Here is a 19,724-nt window from a genome sequence, read left to right as displayed (position 1 = left end):
AAACAAGCATGGGAACCCAGAGAGACTTCCACCAGCTCCATCGGCTATGAAACTTCGTTCTTATAGAGGCTTCTATCAGGTAATGGAATGGCGTAATACTGCGTCAGAACTCGACCCGAAAGACTGGGGCTACGTCACGGACGCCTCACTCCGATCATGATAGACATCGAACCTACTCCACCTCATCTGCTAAATGTGAAAACCGTAATTATCTTTTGCTGTGATTACCAAAGTTACCTGATTTGTTTCATTTTTTAAATTTAGTTTTGTCTTATGTTTCTATTATATAATCGAAGTAAATCTGCCCACGTACTCCGAAGGCCCGATGCATTGTCTCTCCTACAGTAAAAACACTGTGGAAAAGCAAGATACGAATCTAACATCATGTTTTTTTTAAATCATCGAGTCAAAGAACCTTGGGGGCAACATTTTGACCAGCCATATCACACAACTCTCGAGGATACTGTTTCCCCCTCCCTTTTCCCCGCTAAAGGAGGAAATCAAACCACTTCCAGCGATAAAACAGTATAACTTTCTTTTTTCTTGCAGAAAAAGAGCAGACGTGAAATTTGAGCTTACAATAAATCTGGCCCTGAATTTTTCCGATTTTCCCCCTTTCCCCCTGTGTTTTACCCTGTTCCGCAAAAGAGGTTTTTGGGGACTTATGGTATGTTGTACATAATTTTTTCTCTACAAGACAGTGTAAAAATCTTTTATATTGCAATTTTGTCCCAGAGTTTCGGAGATTTACTGGACTATTGGTTATGTTACGCGACACGACGTGTAGCCATGGGGAGATTAGCTGTTTTATGTTTTTGGAAAATTTTTCTTGCTTACTAAATTTAAAAAGATAACTAAATAGTTTAAAGTATGGTATATGTTTCGAGGGTCAAACTTGGGCCCTTTGGGCCCGAAGCTCCTTCATCCTGACTTTACAAATATATCGGTTTTGAACCGCAATCGACTCGTAGCCATTCGAAGATTGCTTAGGAGATGACCCTATAGACAGAGATAGTCACAAACGCGTGATTCTTTACTGTTTATTTTTGGCTGGGTTATTGTATTGAAGTGGTCGTACAATATCGGTAGAATAAGTTCATTTGAATAAAACTTAAATTCTAACCAATTTTAAATCTGCTAAAAGATATACTGTTTTGGTCATTCTGGATCTCGTAGCGCACATGACTGTACTAATCTTGAACGACTTGACACTAGAATGGGTTGTTGTATGTAGCAACAATAGCATGTTTTGGAGACGAAATCTAGCACCAAGTGGTGGCATCTAGCTCCCATAAATTTAGCACCCCTGGAAACTAAAAACTTTTGCATAAAGCCTTCTTCGAATAGAAATACAGTTAGTACCTTGTTCGAATTATGCAAAGAGTTTCAACCTGTGTGACTGGGGTTCCAAATAGGGGCAGTGACCTGCAATCTTTTCGACATAAAGGTAGGTGGCCTTTTTCGTGACAATTGGGTTGAAAATTACTAGGCAAGTATCTTGAGCCAATTGTACACGAGAAGTCCCTGGCATTATAAGCCTAATAACTTATATAGGGAAAAAGGTGCTCAAATCTAATTGAAACTCAAAGTAATAATCTTGAGGTTTTGGCAACTGAAGGGACGTATTCTCCGAGGCAAACGCCACTTCCGATTCTCACCTTTTTTCACCGGAAAATACCCATATTCCCTTAAAATTTGATGGGTAGTGACAGTGAAGCAGACTTCTTCCAAGAAAATCTCTGACTTTTTTTCGGAGCTGGTTTTAAAAGTTGATAATTTTCCTGGAACACGAAATATATTATGAAATAATAAGTATCAAAATTATATATGTATGGAAGTGTATTTGTGAAAATCCTTTTTATTGATTGAAGCAAGTAGAAATATATTAGTCCTTATTCTCGAGTTGTTATCGTTAGAAAGTTATACCTAAAAAAGCGGGGGGATGAGGGACGTGGTAGCTCCTTTCGTATTTAGCTTTATCCTGATTCGGATATTAAGAACGATTTGAAACTGAATGAAAAAAAAAACTTTTTTTTTCTAAATGAAACTGAATCCCTACATTGAAACTTAAACAAATAGAAAGTATCCTATGTGTGAGGGGATTACCATAAAAAGTTTTTTTTTTGTCACAATACCTATTAGTACGGGCGCCAGTAGACCAAAAGACGCTTATTTTCAAGTCGTCATGACACATCTGTTTCACGCAATTTGAAAGCAGTTTCTTGTCATATCGAGCACGCTGATTACGATTATACCCGGGAATAGGTATATAAAATAAAAGGACTTGATTATTTGCATTCGTTTTAAACAATAAAGTTTTTATTCAAAATATTTTGAAAAGTAATAAATGAATAAAACACTTGCAATTACCGACCGGTTATATTTGTTGCATTCTAAAATGTAATGAAGTTTAAAATTTAAGTCTAAATTTAACTAGCTTAATTTAACTAACCAATTTTAACTAGAATTTAACTAGCGTAACGACCGTGGGTAAGAGGAGGGGCAGTTCCCTTATATGCGGAATAATTTCCGTTCGTTTTGAGTTTCAGTGTTGCTCCTTAATTTCAAAAAAAAAAAAAAAAAAATTATTTGAATACCATATAGAGTGGAGTGTTGAAGGGGTGACAGTCACCCTTATATATATATATATATATATATATATATATATATATATATATATATATATATATATATATATATATATATATATATATATATATATATATATATATATATATATATATATATATATATATATATATATATATATATATATATATATATATATATATATATATATATATATATATATATATATATATATATATATATATATATATATATATATATATAGTAATTTATGTTTTTCTCAATTTTCAAATTTGGTCTTTACTTTCATAAAAACATTATTTTATTTAAAGTATTGTCAAGAATTAGGCTGGAAGTCTTGACTGAGGCATGTGTCACATTAGTAATCTCCAATGTCTGACTATCCTGTGTCGGGCATACTGCTTATTAATACTTAACCTTGCAACGTCTACCTGCATGATATAAACCAGATAATGTCTTATATGATATGCCTGAAAAACGTAATTTGAACAGATGCAAATCTGGCCCAGTAATTACCTTACCAAGCTTACAATTCCATTTCAGTTTCTGCCAATTTAACTGCTATTCTTTTTTCTTTGGAGCAGTGGTACGCGAAGCTACCGAGCTCATCAAAAATACCATGACAATAATAACCATTGTTATATTGTTTGGCGTATTATCAATTTGATACGGGTATATTTAGTGGCCATTCCTTGTGGTATAATTGAATAAGATCATATTCAAAAACCGCAAAGTACTTATATTTAATGTTATTTTTCATCTTTTTTAGAGCAATAAATTTCGTGAACTATCGAGGTAAAAAAAGAATTTTATTTTGTTATGTAGCTTGAAAAAAATAGCACTGAATGAATATATATAGTCGGTACTTATGCATTATGCCAAACACACTCAAGAAGTGGAATTAGGTTAATCATAATGAAATATACCAAAACATGATGAAAATATAATATCTTAATTCATATAATAATATAATTCGGGCTATATAGCCTATTTGCACATTAGGGGGGGGTAAATAATCTAACCTCACATAACTTGGGCTATATATTTGTACATTACGAGGGGGAGAGAGGTTAAAGTAGCCTAACCTTACCCCTCCCGGTTAATATGCAAATATATAGCTCAAACTATGCAGGTCCAATGCATTCGGCCACCCGTCATTTGTTTTTGTGGCTGTGATACCGGTTTTCTGAGATCTTACATTCAGCAAACTTCTCGACTTTGTTTAGTATTAAATAAAAAAAACAAGTTTTTTTAACTGAAAGTAAGGAACGACATTAAAACTTGAAACGAATAGAAATTATTCCGTATATGAAAGGGGCTGTCCCCTCCTCAACGCCTCGCTCTTTACGCTATAGTAGTTTTTCATTGTTTAAAAAAGAATTGAGTTCTGAGAAAGTCAAACCTTAGCGTAAAGAGCGAGGCGTTGAAGTGGGGGCAGCCCCTTTCGTGTACGGAATAATTTCTGTTCGTTTTAAGTTTTAACGTCGTTCCTTACTTTCAGTTAAAAAAACTTGTTTTTTTTATTTAATTTTTGAACGTTTTTTAATGCAGGTTTTGATTTTGGCTCACCGTACATGAATAATTAAAACAAAATTTGAATATTAATTTTACTTTTATTGGGTTAAATAGCTTTCTCGAAACCTGTTTAATTTTATTTACGAACGTTTTTATTAGTAATAAATATACGTAACTTACAAATTAACTTACGTAAAGAACTTCTATATTCATATATTTTTAATACGTATATTAGAGGGTTCGCCCCCCTAGTCAATACCTTGCTCTTTAAGTTAAAGTTCGAATTTTGTTCCAATTCTTTAAAAATGACCCCTTAATCACAAATGCCGTTAATTAGAATAAATAGCTCTTATGAAAGTACTAAATAATCTTTGGCTTAAAGAGCAAGGTATTGACTAGGGGGTAAACCCAATCATATACGTAATATTTTCTGCCGTTTTAAGTTTTGATGTTGCTCCTTACTTTCAGTTGAAAAACTTGTTTTTTTATATATATAATTTCTGATCTTTTTTTAAATAATGCTGGGAAATCCGGCACCCCCTTCTTAGCAATGTCCCTTCCCCCAAGAAAACTTCCTTCATGGAAAGATCCTCCCACATAACCGCCGACCCACTCCCCCGCCCACTACCAGAAAAAATCCCCTCTGAAAACGTCTGTATACTTCCCAATAACCAATACTATATGTTAACCACAGTTTATATAATTAGCAGTATGATCTTTCCCTATCTCACCCATTATAAAAACCCGGACCGAGGTGCGAGTGCTCCAGAGAACCTATAAACATAAGCGGCATTATATCTTTTCACAGGTAGACAAGTCAGATCTCTCTTGAACAGGAAACTTGGCTTTGCGTTCATGAATAAGTTCATGAATAAGTGGATTCATGAATACATCCACATGAATAAGTGGATTCCATTAATGCATGAATAAGTGGGAGGAGCTTTTTGTTCGCACCGAGAATGAAGAGCCAGAAATAATCTGCGGTAAACTTACTGCCTAATTATATAAACTGTGATGTTAACATTGGGTAAAGTTCATAACTTTTAGCCCTCCCCCCGGAGACTTCGGGGGATTAAGTCATCCAAAAAACTCATAGTTATCATATTTTCGACCATGTTGAACAAAATGGCTATCTCAAAATTTTGATCGGGTGACTTTGGGGAAAAAATGAGCGTGGGAGGGGGCCTAGTTGCCCACCATTTTTTTTGTCACTTAAAAAGGGCTCTAGAATTTTTAATTTCAGCTCGAATGAGCCCTCCCACGATATTCTAGGACCACTGGGTCGATACGATCACCCCTGGAAAAAAACAACAACAAACAAATAAACACACATCCGTGATCTTTCTTCTGGCAAAAAATGGAAAATTCCACATTTTTGTAGATAGGAGCTTGAAACCTCTACAGTAGGGTTCTCTCATACGCTGAATATGATGGTGTGATTTTCATTAAGGTTCTATAACTTTTAGGGGGTTTTTCCCCCTTTTTTCGAAAATCACCCAAATTTTATCAGGCACGTAACTTTTGATAGGTAGGACTAAAATCTGATTCTTTTGATGTATCTATTGGTATCAAAATTCTGTTTTCTACAGTTTCGGTTACCATTGAGCCAGGTCGCTCCTTACTTACAGTTCGTTACCACGAACTGTTGATAATACATTGTGAGCCTTGCGATACTTTGGTTCGCAATTCGACGAGTGCTTATATGAGATAATGTGAAATAAATATACATTTAAAGATTCAGCTTCAATCAAGAGGTATAATGGGATAGGATTAGATTCGAAACCACAAAGTACCCTCCATTTTTTTAGGGTAATAAATTTTATGACTATCAAGGTAAAAGAATATTTTTTTTTATTAATCGTGGTTGCAGTGGTAGCTGCAATGTAAAATGCAAATTAGAAACAAGTAAATAAACAAAACATACTCTATTCATTTTCATCCAATATTCATTATTCATTTCATTATTCATTTCATTATTCATTTCAATATTCACTGAAATGAATAACTGTACGTTGATTCTTGTGATGCTTTCGTATGCAATTCTAGGAGTATTTAAAAGAGAAAATATATTAAACCAATCATTTTTCTAAGGCTCTCTGCACAAGCTATTCACGTGTTAGTTCTGTGCAGCCCTATGCCCTATGCAGCCCTACGGTTTTAATGGTCCAACACAAGACGACAATTTTGCTAGAATTAAATAGCTGCAAGGCTATAACCAGGATTTTTTGGAGGGGGTTTTACTCAAAAAAATTTTTTGGGGGGTTTACACAAAAAAACCTTAAAAAACGCATACGAAGTTTGCTTAAAAGTCTGCTTTCTATTTTTGTTACGTTTTTACGAGTCAGACAAACATTTAGGGGGGGGGGCGGGTTCAAACCCCCTAACCACCCCCTGGATACGGCCTTGGATGGCTGACCCAGCTTTATTCATTTACGGACAAATAAACTTTCAAATGGGGATAAATCCATTTATTTAGACAGTGAAAAAAACAGGTACAAAATTCCAGATATTTCGGTCACATATACAGTGACCGTCTTCAGTAGAAATACTAAAATAATAAAATTGAAACTAGCATATTGATATACAACAGAATAAATAACTTTTCGGGTCATTCACAAAATAATGAACTTCCGGATTATTCACTTGATTATTTTCAGAGAAAGTTTATTGAAAGTTCTGATGTAAATTTTTCTTCTTTAATCTTGCCAAAATGTAAAATCAATTTCTAGTGAAAGTGGCACAGCCTTCTATGTCTTAATTCTAATTGCATACCAAATGTTGGGTTTATAGATGCTTACTGGATGATGTTAAAATGATGTTTATAGATGTTAAAATGAAAACAACACCTAATTTAAAGGTGTTATGTCGAAAATTCATTTACGGAATTAATTCCTGAAATGTACTTTGTATTTTTTTTTATTATTATTATTATTTTTTCGTTTACTGAAAAATACTTTAGAAAAGCATGGAAAAAATGTGAAATTAGGAACACTTTTAAATTTTTCAAGCAAGTTTAGCAGTAACACTTTAAGTTATAACAACCTAGTAAATAGTAAACATCAAGGGCGTAATTTACTATGGGGTAGGGGGGGGGGGCAACTACCCCAATTTGGAAAAATTGGCTCCAACTTTGTCCCCTCAAGATTTTGACGTAATTAGGCTACGCCACTGGTAAACATAGTAACCGAAAGTTAAAAAAATTTTTGCAAAAAAAAAGATTCTAGCGAGAAAATATAGCCGTTTGAAGCTGATTCAGGAGTGGTACCTACTATTTCGGTTAATCTTGATAGTAAAAGTTTATGTCGAAATTTATTGGAATTTTGAAAAAGAGCTTGAAACACCTCGAAACTAGCGGTGGATCGAAATATTCCCCCCAATTGACGCCACTGAATTGTACCCTATGTCAACAAATTTTACTCACGTGTTTTTTATGGAATCCATGGCGCTATTTTCTCGCCACAGAAATCCCTTACTCGAAGCTACATAATCAGCTAAAACTGTATACCCTAACAATTCCTATCAGATCATCATACTATTCTGTATTTTCTTATGATTTTTCATTGCGTTCATTTTTGAGATTTTTTTTTTAATTTCAAACTCTTCCCCCTTAAAATGGTCTCTTTCCGAAAAAAGTAAATGAATTATATCGGTAATTTTTTACGTCTCCAAGTTAAATAGTGAAAACGTGACATTCATATCAAGAGAAGGCAATAACCAAATATGCCTACCGAAAAAAATGTGCTACATTAGGCTTGCAACTACCTCAGAAATACGAACTTAGCTGTGCCACATCATCTTTGCTAACTTTTAGTGTTTATTGATGCCTACGATTTAGTTGGAATACGCATCTAGCTAAATTTAACAGTAGCAAGTCATGGTAAACTTTTAAATAGCCAAAAATATGACGGCAATGAAGTTCTTTTTTCCAGGTTAATTTAAAAAGACTTTTTCATAAAAGAAGTGTTTTAAAGAAAAGCTAAGAGCTGCATTAAACCAAAGACGGGGGAAACGAAGTAAAACAATAAGTCAAACTGAAGACCATATGCTACCTTAAAGAATCACCCATCTCGCCCATTATAAACCTAATTAGTTTGTGTGGCCAAATTATCTAAAATTGATTGGGCGATCTTGCCATAACTTGTAGAGCTTGGATAAAAAAAAAGAAAAAAGAAATCGAATAAAAGACACAAAACTAAAAGCCGACAACTTCTTTTCCAGATATCTTAGAAAAGTCACCCGTTCTGTGTTCCCTGTTCATGTCCTAAGATAGAAATCCTCAGTTTTAATGAAACTTGCACCATTAGAAAGTGTAAATTTGTTTTTTTCTATTAAACGGAGCAGAAGTTTTTCTTATAAAGTTCAGGAAAGGGCAGTTCCTAAAAATCTTCTAGTATACCTGCTAGGAAAACTCTAAAGATCACTCTAAGGGACTATCCTTCGAGAAATGTGGCTACTTCGGGAGTTCCCTGTGGTGCCACTTGCTTTGATTGACAAAATCACCGACAAAAGGGAAGTAAGTTCCATTGTCTTTTTAGTCAAATTTCACATTCAGACCACGAATTCTCAACATTTGATGATAGCTAGTCCCCTCGGAGAATTCGATAATGTACCCTTTGCCTTTATTCTGAGGCTAGCAAAATAATAGCTAGGTATCTTATTGCCTTAAAACGAAATAAAACCTCTATCAATGAATAGGTGAAATAAAAATAAATAAGTGAAATAAAAAAAATAAATAGGTGAAATAAACCCAAAATAAAAATAAATACAATCAAGTCAAACTTTAAAAGAACAGAAATTACCAAAAACCATTACCGATTACTCTAAGCCGTCTAAAGACTAGATCGCCGTTTGTGTCAACTGAAAACTCTGACTTTTTTGCTTTCTCCCATGGATGGGCCTTAAATTTTAGTAGTAAATACAGAATATTCGATTTGAGAAAAGGGAATAATAAAATAGCCTATGCAATAAATCCTTTAGGGACTGGCCGCAGGCCACCTTAGAAATGCAAATAAAGCCACACCGCATCATCCTTTTTAACTTAAGATATTTATTGGTACATAGGATTTGGCTGGAATGCATCTCTAGCTATATTTCACAGTAGCAAGTCATGTTAAACTTTTAAATAGCCAAGATTATGGCTGTAAGCAGCAAACACTCAGCATGAAAAGTGTACTAAATCTTGGGTAATAGAAAAATTTAGAGTCTTTCTGATTTGTAAACTTACTGAATCTAAATGACTCCAAATGAAACAAGAAGAGAAATCTTCAGAACTTTATTTCTTTTTATGTGCTTGTTGAGCTTCTTCTTTGAGTTTTATAGTGCAGTTTACGTCATTAAGCTTTTTTGTTTTGTTTTGTAGTTTTTATTTATGTTTTTTCGTTTTTGCTGTCAATTACGAAGCTTCTGGATTAACCTAATAAAAATTAAGTGTTTTCCGAAAAGTTTCGTTATTTTTAATGCTTTTTTTCACTTCCTGATTTAACATAAGGCTTTTTTTAGGTTCAATTTTGGCTTAATTGATCTTTAAAAATAAGAATAGCACTGGTATATTGTTGAAAATCCCATGGTTGTATAATTTAGCATTAAAATTGTATATTAATATTTTTCACTAAAATTATTATTATTGTTATGCTTGTAGAAAGTAATACAGCATACTGAAACTGTTGCAGCAAACCACAGAAATTAAGTCAAAATATTGCTTGTAAACAGGCGCATCAATCCAGAAAAATTTATGATTGGAAGGGCAAAAGAGTGGCTGCTTTTCAAAATGAGAAGGGGCAATAATTACCACATCCTATAATATACCACAATATATATACCACAATAATATACCACATCATACCCTCCAACTAACACAAATGTCAGTTGGAAAATAGCTTTTAAATATTTTGGTATCTAAAATTCGCTTTTTCCTTTCATTTTCTTGTTTTAGCTAAAATGTGCAAACATGTAACTAGTGCAATCAGGGCCTTATCCAGGATTTTTTTTTTGGGGGGGGGGAGGTATTTTATTCTGGGGTTGCAAAAACTTTCAAAACGTAAAGCAATTGCAGACAAAAGTTTGAGGGAAGGGGGTCCAAACGGTAACCTTTACCATATTTTGCACTTTACTGAAAACAAAATACATTTTAATTGTTTTCACTCTTTTAACTTTAATAAATAAAATTATTTAGACTTTAAGGAATAAATAATAGTAGGCTATATGTATATTAAAATGCCAATCCACATTCATTTGTTGTTTTCCTTTCAGTAAAGGGCAAATAATGTTATGGTGTTTAGAAAGCATGGGGGCGTCAGCCCTATTCATGTTTATTTCTATTCGTTTTGAGTTTGACTCGTTTATTTATTGCAATTTCGGTTTGTTTTGGGTTTTGATTATTTATTCATGGTGATTTGTGCTAGTTTTACGCTTTTAAGATTATTTGACTTTATTTCTGCTCTTTTTTGCTTTAATGGAGCTCTTTTCCTTTTCTTTGAAAAACTTATTTTGTGGAAAACAAATAAACGGTCAAATGGGGATAAGTTCACTTATTATACAGTGGAAACAGATACAAAAGTCTGATATTTCGATCACACATACAGCGATCGTCATCAGCGAAAACACTAAAGCATTAAAATTAAAATATTTAGCATTAAAATTAAAAGCATTAGAATAAAAGGTTAAAAATTAGAATAGCACTAAATCATTAAAAGTATCTGTTTTCACTGTCTAATAAATGAGCTTGTCCTCATTTGAAAGTTTATTTGTTCGTCATAGACAGGCAGTGTGGTCTTGAAAAAGTACCTAATTTTAGGTATTACATCTAAAATACGTCGTATATACGGGGAGATGTGACCAATCAAGTATATAAAAATAAATTCAAAAACATTCCTTTTGCAGTTAGAAGACGAAGAAGATTTTTCCATCTTCAGCAGAAATTCAACTTACATTTAGGCAATATTAAAGAAGAAAATTTACAACTCGAGACTTTTTATGAACTCGCATTGAACTCCTTCAGACAAATTTAGTGAATGAACCGGAAGTAATTTCTTTGTTCTTGCATAAATATGTTAGTTTTAATTTTAATGCTTTAGTATTTCTGCTTATGACGATCGCTGTACATGTGATCGAAATATCCAGATTTTTCTATCTGTTTTCACAGTCCAATAAATGGACTTATCCCCATTTGAACGTTCATTTGTTCGTCATAGAAAGGCAGTGCGGTTTTGGAAAAAATACCTAATTTAAGGTATTACGTTGAAATTATGTTGCGGGAAAACATTTTCAAATTAAATTTCTGTTTGTTTTTTGTTGATATAGTCTTTTTCATGGAAATTTTTTTTTAAACCTTTCTGTTTTTTTTGTTTTTTTTTTCAGTAAAAATCCATAGTTTGGCTTAGTATTTGTATGTTGGAGAACATTTTTCAAAAATTATTAACAACATACACCCTTTCGAAAATCTGGACAAAAATAGTCTGTTTAATTTAGTTTTATACCTCCTCAAGTTAACCTGAAAACTAAAACCTAGCCTAATACCATTCCCAAAAAAACAGTATCTATGCTCTTTGACAACCTGGCTGGATACGCTTACATTCTTTTGATTTAGTTCAATTGTAAGAGCAGAAGTAGCAATAGTAGTAGTCCCTAAAGTTTCAACTTAATATCCTCCGTCGTTCTTGGGATATTGCTAAGATAACTTATTGGCAACCAGCATGCATACAGTGCCTTCTGATTTAGTTCTATAGTAACATTAGTTTTAAATCATAATGGGGAAATAAAATAACTATTGGGGGTTGACATAGCTACTGGGCCGTTCAACTATGCTGAACAAAATGGATATCTCAAAATGTTGATTGGATGTGCTTGGAAAATTAAGGTCTTGGGAAGAGGGCTCCTTGCCCTCCAATCACCTTTTATTCTTAAAAAGGGCGCTAGAAACTTTAATTTCCAATCGGATTAGCTCCTTTAAAATTTCTGTGATAATGCTATCTATTATAATTCTGCGCTGCCTCTGATATTGCTTATATGCCCTTTTGAAAACCTGCATGCATATAGTTTTTCTTTTAATTGATTCCCCCTAAAATTTCCCTAAAAGTTTAACCTTAATACCCTTAGCGTCATTAGTTACAGCAATCGTAATAGTATTATTAATAGTATACACATAGTGCCTTCTGACTAGGTCAAAATCCACAAAAACCTACCCTGAAAAGTCCAACTTAATAATGTAAGCCGTTTCTGCGATATTGCTGTGTCACTCTTTTGACAATCTATATACCCATAGTTCGGTTTGATTTAGTTCAACATCCACCAAAATATTCTTTGAAAGCTTCATCTTAAGCCCTTAACTTGCGTAGTAGCAATAGTTGTAGTAGCGTTAGTAGCACCTTTGACTTCTTCAACATTTCCTTCAACACACGCTGAAAGTTTCAACTTAATGCCATAAATCGCTCCTAAAGCATTGCTGATATGTCCTCTTGACAATCTGTATGCGCATAGTGTATTTCGATTTAGTTCAAAAATTTTTCAGTGTTCCCCAAATTTTTCGCCTTAATACCCCTAGCTTTATTAGCAGTAGTAATAGTACTAGTAGTAATAGCAGTAGTAGTTGTACTAGTACTAACAAAAGAATTAATAGTAGTAGCCTTCGCTTTAGTAGCAGTAGTACTAGTATTAGTAGTAATAATTGTAGCAGTAGCAGTAGTAGCTGAAGTAGTATGAGTAGAGGCAGTAGCAGTAGGATGCAAATACTGTCTTTCGGTTAGTTCAACATCCCTCACAGCAAGCCAAGTAATTTTCAACTCCAAACACCAAACCGTTCCTAAGATATTGCTGATACGCCTTTTTGACAACCTGCATACAGACAACATGCTGTGATTCAATTCACCTTCCCCCGTCCATTTTTCCTGAAAATTTCACTTTCATACCCTTAGGCATAGTTGTAATAGTAGTCACAGTTGTAGTATTAGTCTAGTAGTAGTATTAACAGTGATAACACTAGCATTAGTAGCAGCAGTAGTATTAACATATTGCCTTTTGGTAGTAGTAGTTGGATTAGTAGTAGCAGTAGTGGTAGTAGTAGTAAAAGTAGCAGTGCTAGTAGTATTAGTAGTAGCATGCATATATTACCTTTTGGTCAATTGATCTTCCCCTTAAGCATTCTCTGAAGGTTCCAACTTAATACCCAAATCTATTCTTGAGATACGACCTTTTGACAATCTACATGCACACAGTATGTTTTGATTGAGTTCAAGTTTTCCCTCAATATTCTGTCAAATTTTTACCCCTATACACTTAGCCTTAATAGTACTAGTATCATAGTAGTAGTGGTGGTAGTAGGAGCAGTAGTAACAGTAATTGTGCTGTATTAGTAGTAGTAGTAACAGTAGTAACAGCAGTGTTAATTGAGTAGTAGCATGTACGTGTTGCCTTTTGGTAAGGAATATCTTCTTCATGATTTCCCGGAAGTTTCCTCTTTATACGGTAAGTCGTTCCAAATATATTGCTGATACGCCCTTTTGACAGTTTGTATGCACATAGTATGTTTTGATTTAGTTTGACTTTCCCCTCAAAATTTGCTCAGATGTTTATTTCAATATCCTCAGCCCTGCATTACAGAAGCAGTAATTTTAGTGGTAGTAGTAGTAGTTGTGGTAGATATAGTAGCAGTGGTAGCCGTAGTAGTAGTAGCGTGCAAATATTGCCTTTTTGGTCAACTGATCATCTCCCTTATCATTTCCTGACAGTTCCAAGTTAATCTACTCAGCCATACCTGAGTTACGCCCTTTTGACAACCCGTATCAACATAAGGTGTTTTTGTTTAGTTCAATACTCTCCTCAGCATTTCCCGAAAGCCTCACCTGAATGCCCTTTGTCTTTTTTGAAATAAAGATCAAAATGCCCATCTAACCCAATGACATACACTATATGAAAACAATAAATACTTACTGGATCTTTCAACTATGCTGAAAAAAATAGCTGTCTCAAAATTTTGATTGGATGTGTTTTGGGAAATTATGGGCGTTGGGGGGCTGGTTGCCCTCCAATCACTTTTGACCCTTAAAAATCTCATATGTTAACAATGGGCAACCAGCATAACTTATAGCAATTGAGCTAAGGGCTATGAGGGGGAGGGGTTGACATCCCCAAAGATGTAGTTATTGGACCTTTCAACTATGCAGAACTAAATGGCTGTATAAAAATTTGATTGGATGTGCTTGGGGAAATGGTGGGCGTGGGGGCACTGGTTGGACTCTGGTTGGTAATCATTTTTTACTCTTAAAAAGGGCGCTAAAACTTTCAATTCTCAATCAAATGAGCGCATTTCAAAGTTTCTATGACAACTCCTTCTATATAAAGTGCCTTGGTAAAGCAATAACAAATATACGAGGTGTCTTGGTGAAAAAAAGGATACATTGTACCCACTTCGCTTTTCAGTTAGGCAGCGCTATTGCACTGCCTATGATTTTTGTCCCTCCACGAGCAAACTAAACTAAAGTTTGTTAGTGAAATCCTCTAACATTTCGAAATGTTGTAGGGAAAACAATCGGTGGATATTTAGCCGAAAATGAAAAGCATTTGTTGAAAAAAACAAAACTTGCAATTTTTGGGTTCAGATAAAAAGCTGAGGGTAACTTTAGTGTTTTAAGGATTTTTGTTGTTTATTAGAAGCTTAAAATAAAACTAAAGATTACATTTTTAGACTTCCCAAAAATTGAATATTTGACGAATTCTTAGTAACAAATGTTGTTGTCGCTAATAATAGTATTTATACAGCCTCATTAACAAATTTATTAACAGTTTTGACGGCAGAAATCACCCTCTTGTGTAGAGCTTATGTGTCCTAATGAAGGCACTCTTTTTTACTGAAGAGAGTAAAAGAATTCACCACGCAAAAATGATCGTAATTCTCAACTGTTAGCAGATTATATTAGCTGATACTGATCGACTATATTATGATTTCTGGACCCTGGCGTCCTTCAGTAACTAATTGTCGGACATGAAGGTCTGCCGGGTTTGGAAACTCAAACCAATAGGGCGGTAGTTGCCATGATAAGACAATGCCTGAGAGCGTAGCGGCAAGATAGATGGCCTGTCAACCTTAATAGCTTGAGAGTCTGGCAACAACTGAGATACAGCAGAAGTATCTCAAACGGATTTAGCTACCCCCAAGCCTAGATGACTCCGAATGGAATTCTTTCGAAAATAATATAAAAGACTCTGTTGGCAATACCATTGGCTAAACCAGACACAAGAAATAGCCCTGAATATCCAAGGAGATCCTTTCCGTAATCGAGCTGCGTCGGACTGCCCGCCCAGCAAAGAACATGGCAGAGTAAAGACGTCTCAATGGCATGCGCAATAGTCTATTGCACAAAAGTTTGTTAATCTTTGATGATAATAAAGACAGCGATCTTGAAGATGCTGCTAGGATGGGGTACATGTGCTCACTATCGAAACACCTCCGTGAGCTGATGGAAGAGAAACCTTCCGCTATGAGCCGTGTTCTATCTGATGATGGTAGCATGCGAGATGATGATGCAGGTCCACTCTCTGTCGGAGCAGCCACTTTTCAGTACTTCTGAACGTCAAGGTAGTTGCATAGCCAGACGTCGAGGCAGTTCCCGTCATGGCCACACCTGAGGTGGCTTCCGACCTTATATCGCAACTGTTTACAGCCTCCGAGATCCGAAATTCGGTAAAACATCTAAATAACAGTCGAGCCCCTGACTTCTGTGGTATTTCAACAGACCTCCTCAAATACAGAGGTGCAGCGATGATCCTGCGTCTCCAGCTAATCTTCTCGGTTATGTGGACGATAGAATGCCTACCGATAGAATGATGTACTTGTATCATATTGCCACTCTGGAAACAAAAGTTCAGTCGTCAAATCTGTGGGATTACGCTTCTCCCCGTTCCGGCAAACTTTTCGCCGTGACATTACTGAACAGATGCTCTGCCTTTCTGTGTAGAAACAGAAGAGTTCAGAAAGTCGGGTTCATGCCTGGAAGGTCGAATAACAGAGCAAATCTTCATTATGCGCCAGTTGATGGAGAAAAAACAAGAGTTTCACCAAAAATTGTACATCACATTTGTGGAGTACAAGGCAGCTTTCGATTCTGTAGATCACCGTTTGCTCTGGCTGAGAGTAGGAACTACATACCTACCCCAGAAACATGGCTAACTTTTTGAAAAGCTATATGATGGCACAGAGAGCTAAGGGCAGACGTAGCCCCACATTCTCGGTTAAGACAGGCGCGCGGCAGGGTTGCCCCACAGCTCTTAAACTGTGTGATGGATCACGTCATGACTTGCACGACAAATGCCTTGAATTTGGTCTTCGGTTTGAAGACCGGGTACTTTCTGATGCTGACTTCGCCGATAACATAGTCCTAGTAGCGAACACCGTCGAAAAAGTCACAGAAGCTCTCCACTTGCTTTCAAAAGAAGCCTCATAAGTGGGTCTGCAGATCAACTGGCAGAAAATCAAAGTTTTGTCCATCGAGCCGCCCACTTTCCTCTTTACTGTAAAGGAATTCAACATTGAGAGCAACCAAATAGATGTGGTAAATAATTCACCTACCTGGGATCCACTCTGTCGAGGGATAGTTCGATCACTAAAGAGCTCAGTTCTTCGAATAGCCAAAGTCTCAGTAGCTGTTGGGAGGCCGAGCAGCACCTGGTGAAAGCCAGGTATAAACGGCCATAGTAAAGTGACCCAGAGAAAGCCCCCCCCCCACTAGGTGGAAAGACAAAGTCAAAGAATTTCTCCCCAAGCCCACATCCCAGTGGAAGAAACCCCAATCCTGGCAAGCGATAGGACAACCTGAAGGCACCTACACTCATCGTTCTCTACACCAAATCCATGACAAAAGCCGAAGTTAAGTACGTCAAGACTTTGCTCAACTCGCTAGAATCGTCACTGTAATATCGTTTTAAATCTTAATTAACACGCACCCGATTGAAACTCAAATATGCACGTTCATAGTGATATAGCTTATGTGATCTAAATGAGGAGCTAAAGGACTGTGATTCGCCACGCGATTAATGAAACCGTATTTCGCAAACACTGACCGCAAGAAAGCGAATAATTGATTTCCTTCACTTCACTTAGCTCGCTACGGCCTCCGCTTTTTGTTCGCTAATGTACTGTTTGAGATTTTAATGTAGACACACTTAATTGAAACTTAAATTTGGAACGTTGATACTGATGTAGCTTATGTGTCCTAAATTCAGAGCAGAAGAGACGACCGTGATTCACCACTCGATTAAAAAAAAAACATAATTCGCAAATACTAGCCGTACTGAAGCCAATAATTGATTTCCTTCACATCGCTTAGCTCGCTACGGTTGGTGGTTTTTGCTCACTATGGTAATTTATTATACTGTTGTAGGTTTTAATGCATAGGCACTTGATTGAGTCTTAAATTTGAATATTCATATTGACGTAGCTTATGGAACTGAAGAGAGGAGAATGATTCATCATGTGATTAACTGAAGCTTAATTGGCTGTTATGAAATTAATAATGGATTTCCTTCCGTCGTTTACTAAAATTAGCATTTAATCCTATTTCAACTTTCTTTTCATTTTGACAGGCATACGATAAAAGCAGAACAGTATCTCCAGAGTGTGAATAAACAGAAAACCATTAAGAGACCTTTCTCTGATTGCAAATAAGGTTTCCGGTAGGAGAGGATAGAGTATACAGTCGTGTTATATTGACTGCATCCGCTGTCTTCAAATTAGCAATGGTTAACTTACAGCAAACACTTGACAACTCAGCAGCGGTCATTCAAAATGCATTATGTTGCATATCACAAATTTTAAAGGAATGCAGATAAACTTGAATATGGGTTTCAATTTTTGGACTGTTATTAAGAAGTAGTCGTTTATAAAAGGAACATATTTTTCATAATGCAAGATACGGCAAAATAATTTTGATACCAAAGCTCGATTTTCCCCTCTTTATGTGAGTGATATAAGAGGACACAACAGATTTCGGCTATCTTAGGAACCAAGTTAAATCCGATACAACAGATTAAACGCATTGATAGAACTTTTTCTAATCGAGGTGGTGGGACATGAATAGAAGTCTTTCAGAAAATGCCACATAACGCTTTTTGAAGTAGAAGAGCCGAACTGTATTTTTTGTTTTCCAGGCGATAATTTAAGATTTTCCACTCAAGAGCTGATTTCATTTATCACTTTTTTTTATATTACGAATTGTCATATTCCTTTCAATTGGAGGCTGAGTGGTTAGGTGTTAGACTACTCAAATTTAGGGAGATGAGAAAGCGGATTTTACCAGGTGGCTGACCATTTTTACGGACTGTTTTACCAAACAGTTTTGTAGTGCTCCACTGTACTATATATACAAATATATACCCTATATAATAATAGAAATATCTGATTACCAGTGCTCAGAAAAATGTGTGATTTAGTCATATTCAAATAAGTAGACAGTCACAAAAGGGATTCCACATGATAAAACTGTGCCTGTATTAAAAATTACTTACAATACAAAACTTTATAAAAGAAAACCAATTATCCTTTCAATAGCTTAACCTTATCATCTCTATTGACCTTATACTTCAAAAGTTTACTGTATTTCTTTAACAACTCTCGCCAGTAGCATATAATATCTTCAAACTCTAAGTGGTCTTGGATAAATTTGGCTCCGTTAGAAGTAATGGCTTGGACCAATTCGTCATTGTATTTGGCAAATTCAATCAAGTCGCTAGAAAAAAAAACATAAATAAATATGAAAGGTTATATTCTACAAAACGAAGAAGCTATCGTATATAAATAAGCTGCAACCAAGGCCGTCTCTGGAGAGGGTGGTTAGGGGGTTTGAACTCCTCACCCAAAAAAAATCCTGGATACGGCCCTGGCTGCAACGCTTATATTTATCGCTAAATCCTCCTTAGGAATCCAGAGGTCGCTCACTTGAAAAATTGTTTACATGAGTTGGCATGGACAAGGGTGCCAGAATTGTGCCTTGGCTTACCTTAAAAATCGAATACACAAGGTGACATACGGGACGCGTGGCAGTAGAGCGCCATGCGTGGCGCGAAGAGCCATGGCATTGATGAAATGCGCTGTGCATGGCAAAACAGGTGGGGCACCAGGTGGCGAAGTGGGCAACCACTCTTTGGGGTCGTGACTTGGATTTCAAGTAGTGCGTCTAAGCCAGTTACTAAAGATATGCAGGGATTTAACGACTATTTGACCTTATTTATCTTAACTTGAAGATTCTCAGAGAACTAACATGGAAAATAAAAATTTCAATAATTGCAACAAGTAGAAAAAGAATTGCACTTCGGAATTTAAAATTTTAATACTGTACTCCTTCAGAATTCAGGCAATGGGTAGAAGTTAACTTCAAAGCTTCCAGGTGCTTTCCCTAAGAATACAATTTATTAGGCATTTATTAAGTATAATTTACTGCCTTCAGTCGGCTCACCAGTCGCATTTGTGGCCAAGTAGTTTAGTGTTTTTCAACTTTTCGACTCCAAGCCACAACCAGAAACACGATTTTTAACTCTTATCAATTGAACCTCAATGAGATGATATGAAATAAGTTGTATAGCAAGGACAATTACTGTTCATAAATTGTCTTTAA

General features: G+C 35.6%; 1 protein-coding gene and 1 long non-coding RNA gene across 2 annotated transcripts in view; one reads left to right on the top strand and one right to left on the bottom strand.

Moving 5' to 3' along the window:
• Window positions 1–1,406: 1,406 nt before the first annotated feature.
• The window catches only part of LOC148948910 (uncharacterized), a 38,613-nt gene continuing 20,295 nt past the window's right edge, over window positions 1,407–19,724 (top strand). Inside the window, exon 1 of the long non-coding RNA XR_016142210.1 lies at window positions 1,407–1,447. This is a non-coding gene — a long non-coding RNA (uncharacterized LOC148948910). The remainder of the gene's footprint in view (window positions 1,448–19,724) is intronic.
• The window catches only part of LOC148948909 (O-glucosyltransferase rumi homolog), a 242,818-nt gene continuing 241,671 nt past the window's right edge, over window positions 18,578–19,724 (bottom strand). The window contains exon 7 of the mRNA XM_089094136.1: window positions 18,578–18,839. Coding sequence (XP_088950262.1) covers window positions 18,647–18,839 — 193 coding nt within the window. The 3' untranslated portion in view covers window positions 18,578–18,646. The remainder of the gene's footprint in view (window positions 18,840–19,724) is intronic.

The sequence above is a fragment of the Artemia sp. Qi Xiang Cuo genome, chromosome 9 (assembly GCF_049724085.1).
Source record: "Artemia sp. Qi Xiang Cuo chromosome 9, ASM4972408v1, whole genome shotgun sequence".
In the NCBI taxonomy this organism is placed as follows: Eukaryota; Metazoa; Arthropoda; class Branchiopoda; order Anostraca; family Artemiidae; genus Artemia; species Artemia sp. Qi Xiang Cuo.
Note: the sequence above shows the minus strand (reverse complement) of the source record. Positions and strands in the feature narration are given on the sequence as shown.